General features: G+C 38.8%; 1 protein-coding gene across 3 annotated transcripts in view; it reads left to right on the forward strand.

Annotated features, from left to right (window-relative positions):
- The window catches only part of vmp1 (vacuole membrane protein 1), a 76,684-nt gene that overhangs the window by 17,918 nt on the left and 36,782 nt on the right, over positions 1-21,984 (forward strand). For all 3 annotated transcript variants that reach the window (XM_005812324.3, XM_023342150.1, XM_023342151.1), the window contains 2 exons: positions 11,356-11,589; positions 17,547-17,678. In XM_005812324.3, the coding sequence (XP_005812381.3) occupies positions 11,356-11,589; positions 17,547-17,678 (366 nt within the window). The remainder of the gene's footprint in view (positions 1-11,355; positions 11,590-17,546; positions 17,679-21,984) is intronic.

Raw genomic sequence — 21,984 nt, forward strand, 5'->3', positions numbered from 1 at the left:
GGGAGTAGGAGGTAGTGGGTGGCTGCTCTCATTACAGAACATGAAAACAATAAAATGGCACAGGAAAGCTGGAGAGATCTCATTTCAGTAGGAACTGTGGGGAGAAAGATCGTTGTCCAGACGTGTGCATTTGTGAACGTGTTCTCATGTTGGACGCCCCTCACCTGTGTGGGTTTGTGCCACAGTGACTGTTGGGTTCACAGACGGCGACCAGCTTTCATCTCATCTCGTTTCTGTCAGTTCCTCTTTTAATTGAAAAGACATTTGCAGTGTGTGCGATTCCTAAAAGCTTGGGAATCTTGTAAATATTTTAGAAGAGAGCTCATCTGAGTCATACAATATTAAATTACTTTCAGTAATGGTTGTGGCTATTAAGTCATTATGGCAGCATGACAGTTGGTCAATAAAATTAAAAATGGTGTATTTTACTGTTTACAAAATAGCAACAAGACATTTTTTTTCTCTTGTTTTTTTTTTCTTCTTTTTTTATATAAGTAAATGGTAGTGCCCAAAGTGTGTTTCTATGAACAGTGGTTTGCAGAAGTATGACGCTCTTCCCATTTACTGGAGAGACAAACGTCAAAGTACTTCACTGGGATTTTATTAGACACAAGCATACAGATTAGAGCATTGTTGTGGAATGGAAGGAAAATAATTACAAGATGGTAATATTTCAAACGGTCAACTTTTGCTGCAATCAAATCTGCAGTCTTCTGTTAGGTTTTCCAAACAGAAATCACTTTTGCCCCAATATCGAGTCTTCAGTGGTCTCTGTCGGATTTTATATTCGGATTGCTCTTCATTCAGCTCCATTCATCCCTGTCTGAGCTGAAGAAAAGCATTCCCACAGCATGATGCAGCCACCGACACGTTTCACTGTTGAGGATAATGTTCTTTTTCACCATGTAGGTCAGAAAGTTAAATGGCGCATGGCCAGCAACGTTTAATAGACTTCGAATGACTTTCTGTGAACAATGTTTTTGTTTTTGTTTTCACTTTCCAAATCTTGTCATGAAGAATTTGTGGAATGGCATGTAATCTTTTGATAATTTGGATATTGTTCTCTCGCTTAACCGGCTTTACATCTCTCCTCAACTTTCTTCCTGACATGTCTGCGGAGTTCCTCAGACTTCATGATGCTGTTTGTTTTCTGATCTTGTCTAACAAACCTTTGAGACTTTGACAGAACAGCTGGATTTACATAGATTAAATGATACACTTGTGGTCTAATTCTGTGACTTTAGAAGCTGATTACATTGGATTTTATTTAGGGGAGTCAAATTAAAGGAAACTCTGTGCAAATATATGCCCGACAAATCTTTTAAAAGCAATTTCTCTTGCTCTTACTGCTTCACAATTGTGCAATTTGACACCTATAATTGTAATGTGACAGATCATTTATTTTGCAAGGGACTGTAGGTGTTGGCAGTTGATGATGGCAGTAAAAGGGGAATTGAAAAAATTTGACTGTGTGTATGTGACTTGTGATTTACAGCCACTTTTCCTCTAAAAAAAACCCAACAGCGGCTTATCTAAATAAAGGAACATTCTGTATTTTTTGTATTGGGTTTCATTTAGGATTTCTAGATTATAGGTTTCAAAGGGAGGCTCGTGCAGAATATACAGATATTCCACTGCAGCCCCTCTGAAATTAAGAGGGGACTGTTGGCAATTACCAGAAGCTGAGCTTTAATTACAGCCAGCTATCACTCTAAGCAATGAGTAGGTCGTGGAATACGGCTTTTGGATGCTATTCCTGCATTGTTGTTACACTTACACCTCTGCCTCAGTGATCCAGTTACTTTGAAGCAAGGCGACAGTTTAAGCGCAAAGCACGGTTTGCCCACACATCTACTGTCTGACAAGAACATGTGGGTGAAGGAAAACTCATTTACGTCACGGCAGGGAGCTGGACAAAGGACTGGTATGCGAGTGATGCCCTCTGCCTCACTCTTTTGCAGCGACAAGCCTCAGTTTTATTCCAGGGTAAATAGACATTCACACAGACAGAAACTCGGCCGCTTTGTTTGAGTTGTGACTCACAACCTTTGCTGCGCTATGTGACCTGGGGGCTGCACTGCTGAGCAGGATTAGTGGCTTGTGAGGCAACTTTGGGTTCAACCCAGGTATTCAGTGTCACGATGGTTTACTGCTGACTGCATCCATCCTGGAAAACTCACCTGCACCGGATGCAGGTTGAGTTCACAGAGGGGCTGTAAGAGGGTGCCATCAAAACGTCTTCACTCACAATGAAAAATATAAAATGTAGGGAAGAGGATTTTCTTTCTAGTTTTCTGAGACTGTAAATTTAGATTGTGATTGTAGGATCACCATTTTCTTGCTAATTACTTTTGTCAGTTTTGAGCATATTGTTTCATAAAAAAAACCTTTATTTACAGAATACATGAAAAAAAAATTAACTGGCTCATAAATAAACATTTTAACATTTTTATATAGGTGTGTGTGTGCATATATATATGATTTTATGAACTTATTGTTCTTTAAAATACAGCTGTTATACCTCATGTACTTGTATGTATTTTGCAGGAAAATTCATAATTGGAATAATTTACATTTTTCACATACAATTTGTGCTGCTTGATGCTTTCACTTATTTATTATATTTCTTACAATAAGTTAAACTATTTTTCATGAGACTTAATGTTTTTTATTTTTAAAATTAGTTGAATTATGTCTTAAATGCACCCATTTCACAGATTTATTTATTTATTTTTTACCTATTTTTTTTCTTTTAAACAACTTCTTAAGATAAGATAAGATTTATTTGTCATTGTCATCAGCAGATTACAACGAGATTGAGATTTGCTCGACTCGAGTTAAGATGCAGGTTATGTGTATATACGTAATATACCAAGATAAAGAAATGAATAGTACAAAATGAGAAATAAACTTAGACATCAGAAGATGGTTGCAGCGCCTGGAGGTGTCGCAACAGAATTTACATTTATAACAAAGTGGTGTCAAGAGCAGAAGTTCTTATGCCTTTGAATTTAGTGCCATGATTGCCATCGGGTAAAAACTGTTTTTTAGGCGATTTGTCCTTACTATGTGGATGAGTATTTATATTTAATAATTCTGTTTTTACTCTTTGAGACAAGTCTTGAAATGGTTGCTGTCACTGTCCTGGCTCTTTCTTGTCTTTTTGAACCTCACCTGAGAATGACTCAGCATGGCACAATCATCTCCTTTTTCTTTTTTTTTTTACACCAAAATGACAATTGATACCCTGCATGCATGTTACCCAGAAAAGGAGTGACACATCGGGATCAAGTTCAGTTGGTCTTTGAAAAAACTGAAAAGCGCCTCTTGACTCACCGGTACCTGGCAGTAATGGATCTCTCACTTTAAGTTCGACACCTCCTTAAGTTCCATTTGGCGGCATTAATTTTTAACTAAATCTAGATAGTGTGTCGGAACTTTGTCGCTTGGATTTGATCCTGTCACTCCTAAAAAGGCAGTATTAATTACATTCTATAAAGATGCATTGTTTGTGGATATTTCTCCTTTTAGAGCTCCAGTTATGAGGAGGGGACGGTGATTAAATAGGAGTTCAGATTTTATTATCACTAAGTACTTTACTTTTTCACCTAGAGCCTGGAGACACAGATATGCCTGAACATCTTGTGAGTCACTCTTCATTAAAAGTCTTTCAAAACCAAATACCAGCAAGATATTTCAATGAAACCCTTGTGTGTGTGTGTGTGTGTGTGTGTGTGTGGGTGTGTGCGTGTGTGTGTGTGTTATATTTAATGGATTCTCAATCTCAACTGTCTCACCTCAGGGTTTTGAGGCATTTGGCGCTCAGTTCGTTAGAAACCCCAGGAGTCCTGTCAATACCAAGTACAATTTCTATTCAGCTTGAATGCTACACACACTCTCTCTTTCTCTCTCACACACACGCACACACACCCCAACGGGCCAAAGGAAGCAGGTCTTGGGCCAAAGTGGGTTTAGTGTTTAAAATTGGACCAACACGTGCCCTAGAACAAGCCAAACATGACCAGACCAAAGCCGAGCGCTGCTGGCTGCCTGTATTCGTGAAATATTTTAAGCATAGCTATCTTATGACATTCTACGGCAAAACATTACTCAATGCTTTCTAGAAGCAACAAGGTGGTTCTGTATTGTAGCTCTATTGTCCTTCCTGATAGCGGCAATTAATTAACTTGAAATCCAAAAAGCTTGGCTTTACTTTTTTGTGACTGGGTATTATGAAGATAGTTGAGAAAATAACATTTATGTAATAAAACTTGAGGTAGGAGTTTTTGAAGAATGGCCATATTACTTTTATTTTCTGTAAAACTGAGGTAAAACAAAATCATATTCAGGCTTTAATATAATAAAGGCTGATCACTTAGTTTTTTTTGTCAGAAGAAAGAATAAAACAAAACAAAATAATTTTAACGTTCACCGCTATGGGAGTAATTTTTAAGAAATGTATTCATTTCTCAGGCAAAAAGTAGCTAAAATAGTGCTTTAGTTATTGAAAAGCGATATTAATTCACATTATATATGTACATACATACATATATATGTTCTATTTTTTGCCAGTGGTTTTTGTTATTTAAATCAAGTGGCATAATTATTTCAAATTTTTTCTGATACTAAATATACAAATGCCATTTAAAAAAAAAACTGCTGGGATCATTTAGGCGTTGAATGTTGTTGAATAATTTTTTTTACAGCCAAATAAAATAAATCTAGTCCATATCCATATATTTTGTCTGAACAGAGTTGATCAAGCTGAGTAATTCAAAGCAAGATGATTTTCAAATTCAAGTCATTTTTTTTTATTTTTACAAATTATAGTTTATAATGAATTATACATTTATTTCAAGTAGTGTAAAAATATCAGCTTTATTTTAATACTTCATCTTCCACGTCTAACATAAAATCACTTCACAATCCTTTAACCTGAACTGAAATGAAAGTCTTTTTCTTTTTTTTTTGTTCCTTGTCCAAAGTTTCCTCTACTGAACGTTTGAGGACAGAATGAATCTGTGTGTCTGCTGGGGAGTGGTTTCAGAACTCCAAGTCATATGGTGAAACCGCACGGATAAATCACCAGGACCAGCCCCTGTAACCTCTTCATGGTGTGTACTTAACCACCCACTTCTAAACACCCCTGCCCCTCCTTTCTGTGTCTCGGCTCCATCCATGGCCCGAGTCCAGAGCTCCCTTACCTCCCTCTCGGATCCAGACCGGGGCTTCTTCATAACGAACTAACCTCTAATGTTTGTCATGCTTCGCCTCCAGCAGTATCCCTCTGTATGAAGTGGTTAGCAGGTTATGCTAGCTGGACCGTGTCTAATGTGCCTAAATGACCCTCGACAACCACAGCGACCTGTTAATGATGGGACCATCCTGTGGCTGCGGCCGCTGAGGACTGGTCAGTTTCTGGACGGCCAGTAATGCCAGCGCGGGGCTCCGGAAGCAGCTGGAAACTGAGACAAAGCGTTCACAACCTGTGTCTGCTTCTGATTAGCTACTAATGCATACTAGGTAATATTAAATGTGAAAAATGGTACGGTCAAGCAAAGACCTTTATGTTTTTGATAAATAATGAAACCAGACTTTAATAATCACTTAACAGGCTTCTGTCTGTAATATTTCTATGTTCATGACTCTTAACTTGTGGTACTGTTGGTACTTGGACTGTTTTTGGACATTTTCAGAAGAATTTTGGATGTAAATTGCTTCAGTGTTTGTAAAGATTATACCAAATTTTACTTCTCGAGTTAGATTCACACTCGGCAGTATACCAGTTCCTTGTTCTAAAACCAATGTGATTTACAAATTAATCTGCCACCAGGTTAACTACTGTTAGCAATGCAATTTAATACCATTCATAACTTTTTAACCCTACCTACATGTTCACTAAAGGAGGTTGTACAGTAGCACAAGATTTGATTGAATAAATAGTGTAACCAGAAACAAAGTACTTTTTTTTTCATTTATCTCTGCTTTTAATAACTTTTATACTTTTTTGATTTAACCTTTTATGGTCCTGGCCAAGACAGCATACATCCAAGACCGCTTTATTGGACTTTAAGGTTAGGGTTTGTCAGAAACCTCCAACTTAGACTTCAACCCTGACATTTCTGACTTCAGTGAGCATGTTTGGATCATTGTTCCAACTTAAAAAATGGAAATCCTAACGTCTGAATATGAAGCGATCATATAGTTGAGCCACATGCTTCAAACAGTCATGCAGTGTTAACAGATAAAAACTGTCATTTGCTTTTTCCATGATCTGTTTTACTACAGCTTTAAAATACCTACCAGTCTGTGATCACAGAGGCACTAGAATATGCTTTTATAAATTTGTGTGAGCAGGAAAAAAAAGGTTGAAATACAATATAAGAAGATGATAAAGTATTTGTTAGGACATTTCTTGTTATAAAAATCGTTCCTTTCTACTATCACCATGTGCTTTCTCAGGATGCTGGAAGTGAAAACTAAATAAATGTGATCTGCTGGTTTAACTTAATTGGACAATTTTTTTTAAACAATTTATGATTAGTTGAATCAAATATTATTGCATCATAATCAGGTGTAAGTTAGTCTCTTATAAATACTTTTAGGTTTAATTCAGATTGCACTGTACTGGAATAAAGCTTGAACTACATTGAATTTTATACAGTTGGATCTAAATAGGACCTTGAAATAAAATGTTTTTGGTTGGCCATGGGGGAAAATGAACTGAATTGAATTTTGCTAACTTGACATGTACTGAGTTGAACTGAACTGTTCGAAAACTGAGCTGAGTTATAAATTTAACTCATCAATTTAAATGAACCAAACTGAATTGAAATTACTAGAGCTAAGGTAAACTTGAATTGAACTGACTTGCACTGTAATGAATTAAACTTGGCTGAACTTCACTGAGCAAAACTCTGTTGAACTGACATTAATTCAATGCATTCCCTTCTGTTCATCTGAATTTAATTTAACCGAAACATGGCAGACAAAACCAAGTTAATTTACGTCACACTATTCTCACACAAGACAATGCAAATTGCTTGACAGGAATTTAAAGGGTAGACAATGAAATGACAAAAACCTTCATGGCTTGCTTAAAATGAAATCTGAAAGCAATGCATGAAAAGAAACATTCCATAAATTTGATTATGAAATCCTATAATTCATGTAATGAGATTCTGTGATCATGAAATTGAGGTTTTCCAGATAGTGCAGGCAGCTGCTTAAGTTTTGTCTTCTAAAATGATATAAATGTTTGCAGAATTATGTACTAGTGTAACTCCCCCCCACCCCATTTTTTTGCCAGCAGTGAACAGCAACAGTTTAATTTTGACTTGCAGTTATGAATTATCTGGCAGCTGAATTTAAAATATGCTTCAAAACAAACAAAAAAACAAACTCAGACTTAAATCTACACCCTCAATCAGCAGAAAAGCTTCACGCTGAGCAAAACGTTCTACTGTCCCTGCAAATGCGACACTGAAATTACAGAAGGGTTAGCTATCAAAGGAAATGAAAAAAAGTTTCCCAGTTGCGTGTTAAGTTGGATGGGGGGGAAGAAAAATGCATGCCCTCCAGTTATATTTCAGAAGAGCTTTAAGGGTTAATCCTACAATCTTATTAGTCTTGTTTTGTTCTGAAAGCTGCTCTGGTTCGGCCATGTGTTCTAACAGACACACACCTCTCACGGTGATATCACTACACACACTGACAGCATTGCTCACAATTTCCTTGTTACTGGATCCGTGTGGATGTAAGTACTATTTTGTGGCATGAAAGCCTGTCGTCATAAGACAGATATGAAAACAGAAACAGCATGAGGTGGGGGGGAAGTAGTTCAGTACACATCAAATCTCACCTGGATTCTGTTGACAGTAAACTCTGTGTATGTGTGTGTGTGTTTTATTGTTAATCATTTACTGCTTTACTCTAGAACTAAGGGAACTGCTTTTTAAGTTCCTGCTTGCACACGTCTGTCATCAAGTGAGCAGAATACCAAGACAGAGGGAGACGGCTACCTGGATGTTGAGCCGGCCGGAAAACATGAGAGAGCTGGATTTTTCCGGAAGGAGAGAAGCAGTGACACAGCATTAAACATAGAGAGGGAGGGGAAAAAAAGAGAGCGAGTGTGAGCAGGTACTCTTAGTCACGCAACACACTCTATTGTTGAGCTCTAAGTAAGTGTGTGTGTTGGGTAAACACACTGGGAGTTGTGAGGAGAATAGTTTTTTCTTGTTCATACAACCGTCTGCTAGATGAGTTTGTGTTATTGAAGGATCTGTGTGCGTCGATGTGAAAGTGGCCCCCTCTTCATATTCAGATGGGAGGACATGTGCTTGAGGAGTTACAACTCTGACTGGGTCAATGCTGGGAGTTTCTTTATTTTTCCATCTGGGTCACTAAGATATCCCGGTTTGTGTTTGGTAACAACAGTGTTAGCAACCGGATTTTTGTTCTAAAATCTGGAGCGGCTTAGTGTTTATGTAGGGACTTATGCATACAGAGGTTTTACATCCATCCACGGCATAAATGTCATATTTACTTGGGGCGTCGCAATGCAAACTGATTATAGTTATATTTATTTTTGTGATACAAAGCTGTTATTTTCTAATTAGTGATTATGACTGATAGCAGCTAATAGTTGTCATCAATCTATATAAGTTTTTTTTAAACTACTAAGCAAATTTTATCTCTAAATGATTCACAAATTATGTAAATTTTTTTGCCATGATCTGGAAGAAAATCCCAACCTTCAATGGCAGAAAAACTGGATAGGATCAACCGGCAAGGAAACAGTTGGAACACCATCTTCACTGTCCACAGCGAAGTTGGTTCTCCCCACATTTACCAGCTAAAATGGCCACTGGAAAAAGTTTTTTTTTAATATGAGACAAAGTTATTTAGTCATAATAAGATGCATATTTGGAGGAGTGAAGATGTGCCTTTTAAAATGAGAAATATCTCACCAACTGTTACAGATGGAAACTGTAAGGTGCTCCAATAAAATAGCAATCCCGACCCCACATCTAAATTGGCTTGAAAAAGATAGCGAACGCAGCCAGACATTAAGCTTCTATTGGAAACTTGTGGATTTTTATTAAAAGCCATAAGTGTCCCAGGAAAAAAACCTAATTTCAGAAATTCTGCCTAAAACCCTAACCCCTAATTACAGTTTCTCCTGTTGACATTTAACCAATTATCAGTGGGAGAATATGTTATTTAAGCCTGCATTTTTCTGATGCAAGATGGATTAGAGAATATCCTCACTGAATGCAAACGTTCTGAAACACAAACCCAATGATTGTTTTCAAAATCCTTAAAATGATATTAAATGATCACAGGTGAATCATTAAATGCCCTAAATTGACCTAATATTCACACCCGTTCTGAGTGCATGCAAGCTTTGAACCGGAAGCTTGATTGGATGCTATGCGTACCGTACATATTTAAAAGCAGAAGCACATTTCCTTTAGAGATGACTTGACAGTTTCTGTTGCCTAACTGTGCTCCCACATCCCGTCCTGTCCCGTCCTGCCTCGTCTCGTGCGGGTGCGGAAGTTCCAGTCCAGCCCCAAGTTTTGCCAGAAGGCAAATGGTGCTGCATTGTGTAATGCCAAACTGCCTCTGTGCGTCATAGGGAGCACCCTTCCTACACGCACGTCCATGAGTGTAAACACATGGAAGAAACAGTACAAAGTGTCTTCTTACATCAGCCCACGCCACAGTCGTGCCTTTATTTACAGGGATAATACCAAAGAATTGTCTGATTGTTATATATCTGTTTACAGGTTTGCGCTGAATGGCTTATGTTTTTTCGGAGAAATCTGGTCACATGATGATGACTTCTGCTTGTTATAAAACCTAATCAAACTTTGTACTCTGAGACAAGATGTTATCATACTTACTGTCAAAGTGAGTCAGACTTGAATGACCACGAAACATCATGCTTAAAGGGCTGTTATTTCTTTTCAAGAAGCCTATGATGATAACTAAATTACAGGAGTGGAAGCAGCATTGTAAGAAATTATTTGTTTTTATTCACTACTTAGCAGTCAGTTACCGCAATCATAGAGTTCTTTGACTTCATCTAACCAGGGAACTAAATTATTGTTTGAAAGTGTTTCTGTTTTTCCAGATCTCCAGCCACTTGAGAACTAGGCCATCATTTAATACACTTCTCTGCAGTTTCTGTACAGCTACCATCCATTACCCCAAAGAAATACCATCATTCTCACGGCCAAAATCCAGTACATTAGAAACTAAAAGGAGCAAATGATAAAAAAATCTCATAAAAATATGTATGGGTCAAACTGAACAGAAAAAGAAAACAATTAAATGGTGGTTTATTGATTTAACGGCTTGATTTGTGATATTCAAATTTATTTAATTTGTCTCAGAAAACTGCAGCAAGAGGAATATCTGTGTATAAATGAATCAACTCCTCCTAATTATTTAAATTTCCACATTCCTGGAAGTGCAGGGTGAGGTGGCGGAGTAGCAACCATGTTTCAATCAATCAATGAAGTGATGCTAGGCAAATTAATAGCTACAGTTCTTTTGAATATCTAACCCTTAGTTTTTCTCATCTAAATTACAAAGCATTAAACCACTTCTGGGTTTTGTTTTGTGTCATCCACCAGAGCTTCTAAATTTTTAGATCAGTTCTTCCTTATCTGATTTAGTGTTCAATACTGTTAAGGTCATTAGAGTCGGGGAATTTACAACTGACAGTACTAAACAACCTTTTATGGCAAACATGTTGTTACAGTAGGATATTGTTGGCTTTGTAATGTCATCACCTTGGACTGCTAACACTACTGAGTCACATGAGCTGAAAATTAAATTGTTTTTTTTTATGTGGAACCGGAGCAACAATTGGTTGACATCATAGATAAATGAAACAAAGCATATACAATGTAGTTGCCACTTGTTTCTGGTACATTGTTCAGTTTATACTTCACGTTCCTGAGATTTTCTCTGCTGCACGTCTCCAGTAAAACAATTCCTCTCTTTGGCTGTTGGTGCTTTGATAGCTCTGCACCACCGCTATTTATCCTCCAAATGTTTAATGTTTGTCTGTGCAACTTGTAGCACAGTTTTGAGGACAATGCCTTTAGATTCTGGCCCACATAAAACTGCCATTATGTTATCAGTTAATATTTGACTCACTGCTGCAATTTTTCACCTATGCTAATATTAGAGGGGTCTTCCACTGACTCAGAATACCAGCAGTTAGCTATGCTCCCACTCTGTTTGAGTTAAGAGGTTTCACTTGCGCTTGCTTTGAACGAATTAGCATTTTCTCCTTCTTTCTCACTTGTCTGTGTTTTGTGTCTGCTTTCTGGTATTCAGGGACCTCACATTGCAGCGGTGACTCTGGCAGCCTATGAATGTGGTTCGGTGGAATTCCCTGAGCCTCCCTATCCGGACCAAATTGTCTGTCCCCAACAGGAAGCACCAACATCCGGCCCTGGTGCTGAGCAGGTGGATGTGGGGGCAGACAGGATGGTGGCCCCAGCGGGCCTCCAGGGAAGCATCTCCCTCTGGACAATCATTTCAAAAGTTCGTCTGGAAGCTTGTATGTGGGTGAGTCTTATTAGGATTGCACCAGCTGTGGGTACTTGCCTTGGCTGAGTCACTTTGCAGTGATCGGAACCAGATTTCACTGGTGCATTTTACTGTAACAGTGAAACTACAGTGCCTTACCAAAGTATTCATGCCCCTTTAACTTTCATATTGTTTTGCTGCAACGACAAACTTCAATTTATTTATTTGGAAGTTATGAGATACACCAACACAAAGTAGGGTATAAGGACAAGAATTGATTGTTTTTGACATTCTCCTACCTAAAGGTTGTGACTGTCTTTTGCCAATGCCTTGTAGAGTGGCCTTTCACATCAAATCCAGTTGCAATGCTTGGGGTATGTCTCTATTTAATTCCTCACTTGAATCATCAAACATTTGCTTATACTTATAGAAATATTTTTTATTGTCCAACACTGGAGAAATGTAGGTGTAACAGCAGCATCATGGTATGTAGGTTCACACAAAAAATACAAAAAACATGAACGGATATATAATTATAATATACTGTATATATATAATTAGTAATTATATTAATAATTATAATAATTAGTTATTTTATAATAATAAAATACTGTACAACATTATGACAAAAATACTGCTCAGTTATCAGAAATAAAAATGGTGTACTCCAATCCTAGAGATGTGCAACTCAGTCGGATGTCTTAAAAATTTTAATTAAATGCACATAATATATACTGTACATTGTGTTCATTTGCATTATTAACTCCTTTCCTGTCCCTGCTCAATAAAAACCTCCCCACAGCATGATGCCGCCACCACCCACCAATAAGTTCCGTTTTAGTGTCATCTGAAAATATGAAAACTGTGTATCACTTTTGCACCACTTTATAAATTACATAAAAGTTTTACTTTTATAAACCTATATAAAATTAAACATTGATTTAATGTTTAAAAATTCAGGGCTTATGAATTATTTTGCAAGGCACTGTAAGTTTCACATACGAAAGAGAATAAAGTAACCAGAATTGATTTCTTTTAGAAACATTAGGGGGAGATTGTGCTTTTACATAAAACCCAGACATGTGAGTATTTATTACTATCCAAACATTATTATAAATAATTAACTTGTTTTGACCTTAGTGTTCATTTAAAATCTCTTTTAGCAGCTGCTTTAACTCTTCTGCTTTTCATTTTAGACATGCTTCTTCCTTTTTATGTTTCTTGTAAGAGGTTAGAAATGCCACAAATTTACATGGGGTGAAAAGGTGCATATTAATAACTCATATTCTTGGAAAACCCCTTTTGACTACAGTGAATTTCCACCAAGCAACGTCAATGCTTTCACACATCTGCCCAATTCGGTTTGGTGACTACCAAGAAAGACAAAAATGTTTTCAGTCTGTCGGGCCATTTCTTCTCAGGGCTTGTACAGAAGCATTTCCTCTACTACACAGGCAAAAATACATTAAAATATTTAATGTATAAACTTTTTGGTTTCTGTTTTTAAAAGAGAAAGACAAGCTTTTTTTCTGACTCTGCTGGTTTATCAGTAAGTCACACATGCATAAAAAAAGAAAACAAGACATGAGCCAGACCGGTTAAAAAGTCACGCTCCGTTGCAGATTTCTGTTTAGCTTTTTCAAGTTCGCTTTTATCAACAGTTCACTTTTTTTTCTTTGTTTTTTTTGTTTCTTTCTGGCCCAGAAATGGAGAACTGAAGGGGAATTAAAAAGCTGAACTCGGTATTTTATTCATTGTTTTACAATCATCTGCTTCCCTCTTCCTAGTAATGTGGAAGATGTAAGTGCTGAGGGGGAAATAAACCTCTTCAGTTACTTCTTCACTGCTGGCGCCTTTACGGGAACCGGCCCTTCTGCTCTCTGCTGTAATTGGCCCCCAGGCTTCAGTAGAGCTGTAAAATATTAACTGCACACACACACACAAACTCTTCCTTCTTTCAAAGGATTACCAAACTCTCTTGTTTGTTGTTGTGTTTCTGTCACCAAATCCCCCTCTGGATTCAATTCCCCCCACCCACGAGGCTTGTCAGCTCTACAGTTTAGAAGCACCTGTTGCACGCAAGTTTTCAAAGCCTCAGCGACGAAGCCCCGCCCCTTTTACCACCCCATCTCCTGCCAGCCTGCCGCTTATGCTGGTGATGAGACATGAAACGTCGCCCAACCTTCCTCCTCCTCCTCCTCCTGCTTCCAACTTTTTCTTTCCTCCTCTTTCTTTGTCCTTCTCCCTCTTTGCTCTTGAAGTCCATGACAGTGGATGCGTTCAGTGCTCCACTTCAAACATCGGCGCGGCGCAGGTGGGCAAATTTCATTGCCCTGCTTCACAAATACCCCGAGCTGCGCACTCGCGAACAGAAGCGGAGCTGTTGAATGGAGCAGCTGCCAGGGAGATTAAAGCACGTCTATATAAAAAAAACAAAAAAAAACCAAAGTAGAAGATTTCATTAAAGACGGCCGTGTTAACTCGAGAACAGGGTGTCCAGATTACAGATGCAGCGTGCCAGATTTTGGGGGATAGCACCGCCTCCTGACAGTGATTGTTTGGGCTTGTTGTTGCTGCCATGGTTGCTAACTACCCACTAATCATCTTCTGGCTCAGCCCGTCAGCAACATATAAGTAACGCTCCTGTGATTAGTTAGTTATATTCCTCTTTGATGATGGTGGGATTTGTGTGTACAGCCAGAACAGCACATTCGGCAAAGACATTTTTTTTTTTTTTTCACTCCTCTCTGTATTGTTTAATGCTTAACATTAATATGACTTTGTAATCATACAAATGTGTTTTCTAATTGGAACTTAATTTATCTGCAGAGCTAGAAGTATTCATACCTCTTGAACTACACTATTTCACATTTTGTCAGATTAAAACCATAACATTCAGGGAATTTTGTTTGGATTTTGTGTTGCAGACCAACACAAAGCTAGCCTGGTCATTGCTCAGTTCTAATCTGCCCTCACTGTTCTGTCTGGACTTTCTCTCATTCACTTGGATTTCTCCAATAGAATATCAACCGAGCCAATCAGCAAACCGGAGAAGTTTTGAATGGTGACGTCGATTTTCTGCGCTGTTTTAGAATTGTAGTCTGCCTGTAGTTGTAGCAATGGCAGTGGAGGAAGTGAGCAACGCCATTCAGTCCAGGTTGGCCACGCATCCTAGTATTGAATTATCATTAACAGGCGCCTCGTTCAGCTCGGCACTTCTCTCTTTGCTGTGGAGAATGGTTGTTTTCGGTAAGCTTGATAGCATCAAACTGGTGCATTACATACGTCACAGCCGAACATTAGCGATTAGGTAACATTTAAGATTTCAGCAGAGTACACGCCTCCAGGGAGCAATTGTTTCTTAATAGTTGAGTTTCCGGGCCCTCTGCATGAAGCAAAGCGTAGAACAAGGGGCTGGTTTTTACCAAACTAACACAAAGCAGTTGTAAAGTTGGATTGAAATAAATTTTTAGTCACAAAACACTGAAAATGTGGCCTTCATTCATATTTAGTCTCTTTTTACTTTGGGTCATCTCACAAAATCATCACCAAAGTTGGACTTGTACGGGGTTAGGGTCAGAAAAAATCCCACATATCCTGGACACAAACTGTTTAGGGTTTTACCTGCAGAGTGCTATTTGCAAAAACGGGCTCCCAGATCTCCCAGCTCTTCAACAGGAATGATATGATGAGGTTGGTAGAAGCCTGGCTACCTCTGTTACGCACCAGACTTTCCAAGCCATTTAGTGCCAGATATCCTTCAACTGACTGGGAAAGGAAGAGATGTAGTAATGACGTATTGTTTTGTACGACCAGCGAGCCGCAGCATTTAAAAGCACAGGCAAGACTCAGGAATCATTTCTGTAAAGAAGCACAATAAGGTGAGACATATAATTTACTTCTGAAGAAGTAAATTTCCTTGGCCAACAACATTTCTACCATTGTTATTCATCTGCCATTATTGTATTGAAAATAATAGTATAGGGATTTTTACGACACATATTTTATGTGTTGTGCTGTCGTCAGTTCTGCACACACCTGCTGTGACGATATGTTTCCAAAAGCTCACGACTTTGCTTCTACTTGTGAGCTATGCCTGCTCAAGGTTTCTCTTTGCGGGTCGAAGACGTGATTGATTTGTAAAAGATGCTGTAGATCAGGGGTCCCCAGACTCTGTCCTCGAGGGCCAGCATCCTCCATGTTTTAGTTCTCTCCCTGGTTTAACCAACCTGGATCCAATGATGGCTCATTAGAAGGCCTAAGAAGAACATTAACATGCTGAAAAGGTTGTTGGTACTACCAGGGAGAGAACTAAAACCTGCAGGATCCCGGCCCTCCAGGACCGACTTCGGGGACCCCTGCTGTAGATGCTCCCAAATAAAGCACAGGAAGTTGTGGAGAAGACTAAAACCATTTTAACATTTCATTTTTTTGGAGTTTGCCATTTGATTTTGTTTATTAAATCTGTTTTCCACTCCCTCCCTCTTCCCTAAATTGTCGTGTTTTGTTTCATGAACCTGGTGAACCCACCAAAATACTTAGGATTTATTTCCCACAAATCACTTCAGCTTTCTTCTTGTTAAGCCATTCACACACACTCTAGCACTTTACAGCTACAAGCTCCTTTTGGCAGCTGTATTATGTAGAGTTAGCGTATGGCTTTCCCCCTGCGTTGGCCCTGTTTGTAATGGATCCACAGTTGTTTGAAAATCTGTGGGATTTTTACTCTTGTAAATCCTTTTTGTTTTAGTCCTGTTAATTACTTCTGTTACACAATCCCAGTCATCAAGCACTGAAAACCTGTTCAGATTGTGGCTGTTCAAATATTTTTTGTGTTCTGTTTTTGCTTGCTAGTCTGTAGGGTGACACAATCGGCATAGTGACTGCAATTACATTAGGTTTCAGTGAAATGTCTCAGACTTCCTTTAGTCAAAATGAAAAAGGACTAAAGTACTATAGGACCCATTATTTGGTGCTCTCTTCAGTGCAGCTAAATTTTCTAGACTAGGAGTAAGTCACATCTTCAAAAGGATGTGTGTGAGTTAGTTGTTTGGTTCTGAGCGACCATGCTAGCAAAACTGTTCACAAATTACACTCAATAACTTTGGAGAACTTCTTTATATCGAATATGAGAACATATACAGAACAAGGATGAGGAGGTTTTTATTTAAAAGCTGATGAATATGTATGTGAAAAGTCATATGAGGTATTTATGAATACTTTATGGAACACAGAAGAGCATGTCATGAATTTCCACACAAAGTTACTGTTTGATACCAAAATAAAGAACCAAAATTATCTTAGCCTTTTAAAAGAACGCTATTTAAAAAAAATAAAAAATCATTCTGCCTTAGTTTCTATCTGGTGTTTATTGAGTGGAAATGCTTTTATTTTATACTCAACGTTTCACACAGGAAGAATATTGGTACCGCTCCGCCTCCAACGTCAAATAAACATCAACCTCTTCATAAATGACCAAATACAAAAGTGACAATAGACTAAAGGTTCATAAAATAGTGTTTTCGTAAAATGCTTGAATGTTTTAGAGATTTTAATTGTTCTGTTGCTGAGCATCATCCCCACAGCACCAGTTGACTGGACTTCTGTTGAATTAGGTCAGTCACTTTAAAGAGGGTGAATATTTATTCAGTCATTTTATTTAATTGCCATTGTTTTGTAGAAATCAGGTTACATTTGACATTTCAGATTTTATTGATCTTTGGTCATTGTTTTTGTCAAAAAAGCCAAACGTCTTTGCTCATTATTGATTTGCAAAATCAATAAAAAGGGTAAAAGGCAAGGGGTAGAATACTTTTTATTCTACCCCTTGCCTTATACCCCCTTAAAGACTAAAGTGGGATTTCATAACAAAATTATAAAAGAGGAAAATACGTTTCTTTACATCATCATATCTCCCTCAATATTCTTTTAAACTGACGTATTAATTTTAAGTCTTTGTCTCTGTGTGTTGTTGTTGTTTGTGTTTTGCTGAGCAGGGCGCTGGTACCGCTATAGGGGAGCTCCCTCCTTACTTCATGGCGCGGGCTGCCCGCCTGTCTGGTTCTGATCCAGATGATGACGATTACCAGAAGTTTGAGGAAATGCTGGACCAGACCGAGTCCGCCCAGGTGACACACTGCTCCTTGCACCTTCTTCTCCCCCATCGTCATAGTTACCGCCACTGTAGTTACTTTCTACTCTGTCTGGCGCTATTACTCATTTCATGAAGGTAATTCTCACTTGGTTTTCTTCCTAACTCCAGAGTTGGGGATTTACCACACACTTTAGCTGTTGAAATAACCACACCTTCATTTCTCAATGAGGCGGTCACAATCACATTCTTGCACAACATTATGACTCCGAGAACATCAAGTGATGCACTTGAGTGAAATGCTGCTTCCGTTTCAGGCTTTCATTAAGAGATCCTCCTTAAAAATATGCTCAGCATGCCACCCCTCCACATATTTCAACAATGCCTCACGGCTGTTTGTAAATATTTTTTTTTTCTCTTTCTATTATTATGAATAATGCAAGAAGAATTAAATCAAATGCACGCGTGCAGAAAAACCATTTTATAAGATTTGCCTGTCGTGTGTCCAGACTCAGGAAAGTTTTATTTATTTTTTTCTCTTGTGGCTCAAACATCCAGACAAAGCAGGAGAAACCAAACATCTGCCTGAGAACTTGTGAACAACTGAGTCACTGACTCTTATTTTTCCCGACTGAACCAAACAGTTGGTAATTTATCTGATGGGTCGTGACGGTAACATATTTGACATGTGAGTAAGTCTTGCTTTTGACTGTACGTGTTTTACTTTTCAGCACATATATGAGGTTAGTAACCTTTCAAATCAGAAGTCTTTTTCATTCACAAATATGACAAAAAAAATTCTCTGTAAAAAATACAGTTAAGCTAAAAAATCTATATATTCATAACCCACTTCATAAGTTTGAAGTTATCTTTTCAAAAGTGTTTCTTCTAAATGGATGTAACATTTTAGAGTTGCTCAACCAGTGATAAATAATCTTATGAAGAATCTGTGGCGGTCGCTGATGATTAGGGTGATGGCAAGGAGGCGTTCCAACCTCAAAGACTCATCACCAACAGTAAATCATCAAGATACCAAAAGAAACAAAGAACAGAGGGTTCAGTAACTCTACGAAAGGTTTAACTGCTGAGATGCCAACTGGGAATTTTTTTTCAGTGATTACTAGACAGAGATATTATATTTGTTATCATAGTTTCTGTAATCGGGCATCATAGTATTACCATATTATTAGGATTTTTTTTTTCTTAGAGTTCAAACCTGTAATGAACTGATGAACAGCCTATTTCATTTCAATAATATTTGCAATAAACTTTTTTTTTTACATGTTTATTTTTCAAATAGATATAAGAGCAAAGTGAAAACAGTGAGGTTCCTTGTGTGCACAAATTTGGTGAATAAAGTCAATTGTGATTTTAGTGCAATACCAGTACCACTGTCAGAGACACACCCCCACAGCATGATACTGCCACTGCCATGCTTGATAGTTTCCACAGGTTTCGCAGATTTGAAAACCTCATCTTTACTTCTCCAAACATACTTCTTTTTAACATCATTTTTGTCAGTTTATTATTTCATTTATCTGACCATAAAAGTTTCCCCAGACGGTATGTAGGTAGCTGCAAATAATAGTTAAACTTAATGGTGCTCATTTAGCAGCAGATACTTTGTTCCTGGTTGCCAGGTGACTTCACTGTGAACGATGATGCTGGTGTTTCAGGAGTAGGAACTTTGGTGGGTTCTTATTCTTCTAACAATCCTAACTATTCTGATCAACTTTGTTTCATTTGACCGTGGCAAATTAGTGACACATCTGAACAAATTGAAATCTTCTGTACAATCACGATAATCTTTAAATCTGCAGTTTTGAAATGTCTCCAAAAATGTTTACCACAGTTCTTTCCTTACATCGCCAAGTTTCCTGGAACTTAATTCATTTCTTATCTTTCTTCAGAAATACTCAATTCTGTCATAGCTGTCAAAGAGATACTTTAGACTAGTCGTCTGCTGCAAACACTTATGGAAACTAGTAAGGCTTTATGATAAATTGGTTTTATTGATTAATCAAATTTCCTGTCTATGAAGATTTAATTTCTGGGAAATCAAGAATTTATTTTTTTTTAACCAACGTATTACTCAGGCTTCTGTAGCTCGCTGTGTCCGTCGTTTCCGCAGAGAGAAGGAACTTACCGCTCCATCCATCAAGGGCGAGTGCTTCAGCAACCTGATGCTGGACAACGGTGTAATAAATTGTGTGTGTTAATACACCTAGCAACAGAGCATTTTAGCTTTTGTAGCTTTAGCATCTTTGAACTTGGATTATAAAATCTTTGTGATCAATAAAAACGGCATATTCGCCAAAACCAGACAGAAGTTCGTGACCTTGTGTAGCAGTTCTGCAGCAAATTCAATATGTATTTAAGGGGTAAAAAAAATGCATTTTACATAAGACAAAGAATCAATTAAAATCTGATTTGGTATGAAAATATCTGAGATTTTGTTTTTAAGCCACATTGCTCAGCTCTAGTAACTACCGAGAAGTTAAATTAAAACATATTTGAGTCTGTATGCGTAATTATGACCATGTGTGGATGAGATAACATCAGCGATAAACACTCAGCTCTTTTTTTAAAATTCCAAGTTGTATAGAAAAAGAATACCTCAGACAAATCTTTAAAACTTGAAAACTAATGACATTCATATCAAGGACATGTGTATGTAAACTTCTGACTAGAACTTGAGTTAATGTGTGCCCCCCATATTTCCCACACATTTTCCTAAACAAACCAAAAAGAAAAAAGAAAGAAAGAAATAAGAAATCCTGTTCTGCAGCCGAACGAAGCGCGGGGATGCTGCACCTGCTGAAATCGCAGCAGACAGCAGCCCAGGCTGGCAATCAACATCAGTACCGGAGTTTGGACCACATGTGCGAGAGGGGTTTGCTCTGACATCACTCGCTGATATAGGGGAGCTTCCCTGCCGACAGTCGGCCAGTGAGGCGGAGGAGAGTGTAGAGGAGCGAGGCAAAACGGGCGATGTTCGCTGTACACATTGTCTCAATCGTCATCCGAGCGCCGAAGACCTCGTCCGCAAGCAAACCGGCGACGGTGGGACGCAGGAGGAGCGCCACTTTTTGCTCTCGCATCCATAGAGAGACTGATTGGAAGTGACGAAGCTACCGCAACCTCAGCCTCGCTCTCTTTCTGACTTAGCCTGACTGTCCCTCAGTTGCTATTCTCTCAACTCCTCTGTCCTCCACTGTGTGTTGCTCTCTCTAAACTCTGTCTCTTATCCTCCTTCTCTCTCTCTCTGCCTCTCTCTCTCTTTCTTTACGCAGCTGTGTGTGAAAGTATGTGACGAGGGCTTGTGTGTTTGAACAGCATCCGGACGCAAGTTTTTTTTTTTTTTTTGCACCATCAAGGACTTAAGACCTGGAACCGTGAAGCTTTTACAGCTGCTCTGATGTTCGGATGTTCCGGCAAAGCCAGTCTTTAATTCCCCTTTCATCTTCGTAGTGGACTGAGGTCTTCATCACCTGCGCCGTTTAATGCTGGACCTTTGGTTAGTAGTAGAGCAAAGTGAATCCACTGGGGGACTGAAACGGGGAGAAAAACAAGGACATGTCCGGATCATTGTGCATCAGACAGGAAGCGGTTAATTCTTTTTGTGAAGGATCTGACCCCGCTTCAACCCACCATGGCTCCACGTCCATGATGGCCCCGACTCCCCCCTTCCTCTTTCACTCCCACTCACCCCCTCTCGGCCCACACACTCTTCAACCCAGCTTTGTCTGACTTTGTCGCCGCTCTGGCCGCCACGGTCCGCCAGTGCCAAGCGGGTTGACTTAAGCCTGGTTTTTTTGATTTTTCCTCCAAGCCCGCTCGAGCCAACTTCCTGCCACAAGTTCACGTGACGCACAGCAGCAAACCTCTCAAAGTACTTTCTCTCTCTCTCTCTCTCTCTCTCTCTCTCTCTCTCTCTCATTCAACAGACCTATTCAAAAATAATGAAGTCATGCTTTTTCTAACGGTTCCAGACGCTGATGTCATGAATGTCAGGCTCCTCTTAAAGTTTTTTTTTTTTTTTTGGCTCACACAGTACAAGAGGGCATGAAATCCTCCGAACTGACACATGCTGTCTCAGATTCTGTTCTCCCAGCCCCCATCTGAACTACAGTTATTTTTTTGACTTAACAACTTTTTTTTCTCTCTTTCATCTGGAACGGAAGGGGTTAACAGGCTGTGAATTCTTGATTGCCAACTCCCAGGATCGTATCTCCTGTAACTCAAATCAGGGCCATCTGCGCTGGGCGTATGCCTCCTTTCCCCCCTGGCCTACTGCACTCAAAGCCGCTCTGTGCTGTGGTTTGCCCAGCCCCGTCACATGA

This window comes from Xiphophorus maculatus, chromosome 11 (genome assembly GCF_002775205.1).
Source record: "Xiphophorus maculatus strain JP 163 A chromosome 11, X_maculatus-5.0-male, whole genome shotgun sequence".
Lineage (NCBI taxonomy): Eukaryota > Metazoa > Chordata > Actinopteri > Cyprinodontiformes > Poeciliidae > Xiphophorus > Xiphophorus maculatus.